The 4,572-nt window shown below is 45.5% G+C and overlaps 1 protein-coding gene across 1 annotated transcript in view; it reads right to left on the bottom strand.

The window, feature by feature from the left end:
* Nucleotides 1-4,572, bottom strand: part of Znf318 (zinc finger protein 318) — a 31,429-nt gene that overhangs the window by 26,515 nt on the left and 342 nt on the right. The window contains exons 1-2 of the mRNA XM_029561617.1: nt 4,358-4,572; nt 1,694-1,842 (exon numbers count right to left, since the gene is read on the bottom strand). The exon at nt 4,358-4,572 is cut by the window's right edge and continues 342 nt beyond it. Of these exons, the coding sequence (XP_029417477.1) occupies nt 1,694-1,842; nt 4,358-4,572 (364 nt within the window). The remainder of the gene's footprint in view (nt 1-1,693; nt 1,843-4,357) is intronic.

The raw sequence follows: 4,572 nt of genomic DNA, 5'->3' as shown, positions 1-4,572 counted from the left end.
ATATAAGATATATATTATATAAACAACAGCCTTAGAATTCCCAACAGCCTTATTCCCACTTTCTGTAAAGCAGATATACTCCCTAAAATACATGATTCTGGAAAATATTGCAGTTCTAAACATCTTATGAGGGAAATTAAATTTTTAGAACTTAAAAAGACAATTGGTTATCAGAAGCACACATGCATAAAAAAGTTTATGCAAAGAGGAGATGATAGCCTAGGCCTAACTAAAGGAAATGTTGAAGTTACCTCAAAACTCAGCAAGGAAGGAAGAGAATCATACCATGTGCTACCTACTCAGACCGCCTACTCAATCACTTCCCAAAATAGAAGCAGACTGGAGGGCAAGAACTGTTGCCTCAATCAGTGATATAGTCACATACCTTGAAGCCCTATCTTCAGAAGCCTCAGTGTTATATAACCTAAGACTGACCTGCCTTGCCTCATTGCATCCATAGCCACTGGAGCTTTGAAGTAAATATCACCAGTAGTAGCACTGCCCTCGGACTTCCTGCCCAGCTGTTCTCACCTGCCTGCCTATGTACTGCACAATACTGAATTATTTCCCATAATAAAGAATATTTCCTTGATTTATTGCTAATGACTCAGTATGCAATACTCCCAGTGTGCTAAAAGATCACAGGAGGCATGCGCTCAGCTCTGAGAAAATGTCAACCTGCATTATTCTCATCCTCACTTTTTGATTTTTGTGAGGTGAAAACACATCCTTGGGTCTCGAGTGGTGGCGCACACCTTTAATCCCAGAACTTGGGAGGCAGAAACAGGCGGATGTCTGTGAGTTCAAGGTCATCTTGGTCTACATAGTGAGTTCCAGAGAAGCTGGAGCTACAGGGAGAATAGGAAGGAAAACCATGTCTCAAAAACAAAAGACAAAAAAAAAAAATCTTTAATATGGTCTACTTACTCCCCATACATAACTTCTTGGTACTTAAGGTCTATATTCAACACTCTATGTAGTATATTTGCCAATCCTTAGTCGTCAATAATCATAAAGCAATAACTGAACTTAAACATTTTTCAAGATCTCTTTCTAATGCTACTTTACACATTTAATATATATACATGTGTTATACACTAAATTATTTAAATCCTTTCTGAATCTATATTCTAGCCAGACAAGCTAAAAAAAAATCATTTAAAAAAAGGATTTCAACTGTGCAGCGTGAAACAGGACTCACTCAGTGGATTGGTTCTGTGTTGCAGACTTGTTAGGTCTGCATTTGTTACTGTGCACTGTGCTAATAAACATTATGAACAAGGCAAAAAAAAATGATTTCTAGCAGGGTGTAGTGGCTCATGCTTATAATCCCAGCACTCAGGAAGCAGAGGCAAGATTACAGAGAGTTCCAGGCAATCCAGGGCTACACAGAGAAGCTCTATTTCAAATACAAAAGAAGAAGAAAAAAGACCCCATTTCATCTAAACTTTCCTTTGTATAAGGGACTCCTCTCAGTTCCAATATTTTTAAATTCGTGCTGCTTAAACTACTGATTATGTACGCCCCCCCCCAATCTAGTTGTACCAGGATGTCCTTTTTAGTCTTTTCCTCCACACAATTCATTCCAAAACAGAGTCTATGTCAACATACTCCTCCCACTTGGAAAGCCTTTTCCAGGGCTGTATTTTCTCCTGGCACCAGTATGGTACATCTTGACAAAGCTGAGGCCTACCTGTCCACATCTTCCAGATTATCCACTGGTGATCCCAGCCGATCACTAAGCCGCCGCTGTTCTGCTGTGCTAACACAGAAATGGTCATTGCCAACAGTGATCCTTAAGCTCTGTTCCAAAGAATCAGAACACAAACTAGGAGAATGTCTCTGCAAAGGTTAAAAAAAAAAAATCATATGTAGTCAATATGGTGAAGACATTCTGATGCCCCCAAATCTTCTCCTCCCTTCTCATAAAACTGTGGTCTATCAGGCCACATGGCTACGGGAAGACAGCACTCCATTATATAAAGCATTTTAGAAATCATTTCCTTACAGATAAAAGCCTGTACCCTCCATTCCTCCTAAAAAGGCAACCTCTCATTCTATCCGACATGGGAACAGCAAAGTGAAATGAAGTCCCTGCTCTGGAGACCAAAACACTTCTAGTAAAAGGAGACAAGCCAAAGCCAGTTTTGTAAGTACTTCTAGTAGCAATAAATGGCACAGTTATCAAAACATGAACTGTAAAAGACTAAGGAAAAGGAGGAATTAGTCCAGATAGGGGGCTAAAGGTGGCTTTTCTGAGATGATGTTATTTAACTTGAGATGCAAATGGAAAGAGTATCAGTCTTTCAAAGAAAAGAGGTGTTTCAGGCCAAGGAAGAAACATCTGAGCAATGAACTGGCATGCTTTGGGTAACAGAAAAAGCCAGTACAGCTGCAGCAATGTGGCAGAGAGGGTTTTAAGCACTACAGTGATGTGATCTGACTACATTTTCCCTCCAGGAGGTGCTTGCCCTAGTCACTCTCTCATTCCCTTTAGGTCTTAATTCAAAGCTCACTTCTCAGGAGACCGTCCCTGGGAACCCTATCACAAACTAGCTCTTTTCACTGCTTCATTTTGTCCTTAGTACTTAATCACAACACACCATAACATCTGTAACTTCTCCATCTATGTATAATAATTGTATCTAACTCATGGAAGGTACTCAACACACTTATTAAATGTATACAGAAAAAACTTCATGTGTTGCAAGACTGAATTTTAAAGGAGGAAGATAAAACAATCCAAAGAGGAGGTAACAGGTCATCACAGTGCACAACCAGGGTAGGAGGGTAGACTGGGGGCTGAACTTGGAGGGACAGCTAACAGGTTAGACAGATGAAATGTTCAGATTAGAGAGAGGAGATGGTAAGTTCCCAACTTGCACAATGGATGATACTATTTACCTAGACAGAACTAAATAAGTTACACTGAAAAAGAAAAGGAGGTTGTGGAAACAAGAAATCTCTTGCTTCTTCTATAGTGATTGATTGCAGCCAGCTTTGAAAATCTTTAAGTAACAAAGTTCACCTATGACCAGAGTACTTGGATACATGTTACATAGTGCTATTCAGAAAGCAGAAACTGAGTTAATTTAAATATTGATGAATTGAGCTGGGCCCACACAACTTTTTTGTTTTGTTTTTGACAGGGTCTCCCCTAGAAGTCACTATGGAGATCTGCCTGCTGGGCGGCACCACCCCTGGCCCCAAACACCATTTATTCCAGCACTGGGGAGGCCGAGGTAGGCTGTGAGAGCCAAACCAGCCTGGTCTACATAGCAAGTTCCAGGCCAGCTGGGAGCTATTGGGAGACCCTGTCTCAAAACAACAACAAAAAAGATTGAACTGAAAAAAAAAAAAAAACCTCCAAACACCAGGCCCTGTGCAGAGGCTCTGCTAGAATGGTTGGTTAGTTACCTGAGAGGCCAATATCACGTCTAAACTTTTTTTTTTTAATGCTGCTGGAGGAATCCAAGCAAGGTTTCACCCTTTAGCAAGCCCTCTACTAATGAACTACAACCCACACCTATTAAACTTAATCTCACGTTGTTCCTTTAGCAGCATTTTTTCCCCCTAGAAGCAAATTTTAAGTTAAATTCGCGGGCTGTGTGAACCAAACATCTGAACTGAATCACAGCTCCATCACTTACAGCTGTGTCACTGTGGTCCAGTTACTTAGACCTTTCTGGGTTGCCTCCTCCGCTGGGCGATAAGAAATCACATTAAGTGCTGCACCTCAAAGGCTGGAGAGCGCTAAAAGCAAGCGGGCAGAGGAGCAAAGGTCGGCTGCTGTCACACCGCTAACCAGTGGCAGCTATCACAATCCCTGGATCAGCACACGTTCCTTTTGGGAGGCAAGCTCCAACTGTGATCGGGTGACAGCCAGGGTGCAACCTGCTAGGTTCAAGCTTCCCTAACCATCAGGTGTTTTTCTAAGCTCAGGCCTTCAGGGAACGCCTTCACGATTCCTTGAAATCTCAAGGAACCAACGAAACCCTAAGGCGCCAAAAAGTAGCAGGCACTCAGCGTGGGTGAAATTCCCCTCGCCTTGGCTAACTTTTCCACGCAGCCTCTTCTTAAGAACGCGGGCGCTCGGTCCCCGACCTCGAGCTCCGGGTTGGGAGGGACGGGGGGGGGGGGGCTTGGGGTACGGAGCTCCCCTGAGGGAGGCCCCGGGTGCCCGGGGTGGAGGAACCCCGGGCCAGGGGCCCGGGGGCCACGAGGGGACACCGACAGGGGGGGGGGGGGCTTGGGCTACGGAGCTCCGCTGAGCGAGGCCTCGGATGCCCGGGCTGCAGGAACTCCTGGCCAGGGGCCCTGAGGACCGATAGGCAACCCAGGCGAGGGGTGGGATTACCCGGCTGCCGCTGTCGCCTGGATGGTCTCCGCGGCCGTCCCGAGCGAAATCGGCGCGCGACTCGCCACGACTGCTGCCTCGGAAACCGGCTGGCCCGGGCGGATAGAGTCGACGGCTCCGCAGGGGCGAAGGGGAACCGCGGCGGGTCCGCTGCGGAGACGGGGAGGCCCGGCGGCCGCGGGGCGGGGACGGAGAGCCGCGGCGACTGCGCGGCG

This window comes from Nannospalax galili, unplaced genomic scaffold, assembly GCF_000622305.1.
Source record: "Nannospalax galili isolate Female #2095 unplaced genomic scaffold, S.galili_v1.0 scaffold653, whole genome shotgun sequence".
Taxonomy (NCBI): Eukaryota; Metazoa; Chordata; class Mammalia; order Rodentia; family Spalacidae; genus Nannospalax; species Nannospalax galili.
Note: the sequence above shows the minus strand (reverse complement) of the source record. Positions and strands in the feature narration are given on the sequence as shown.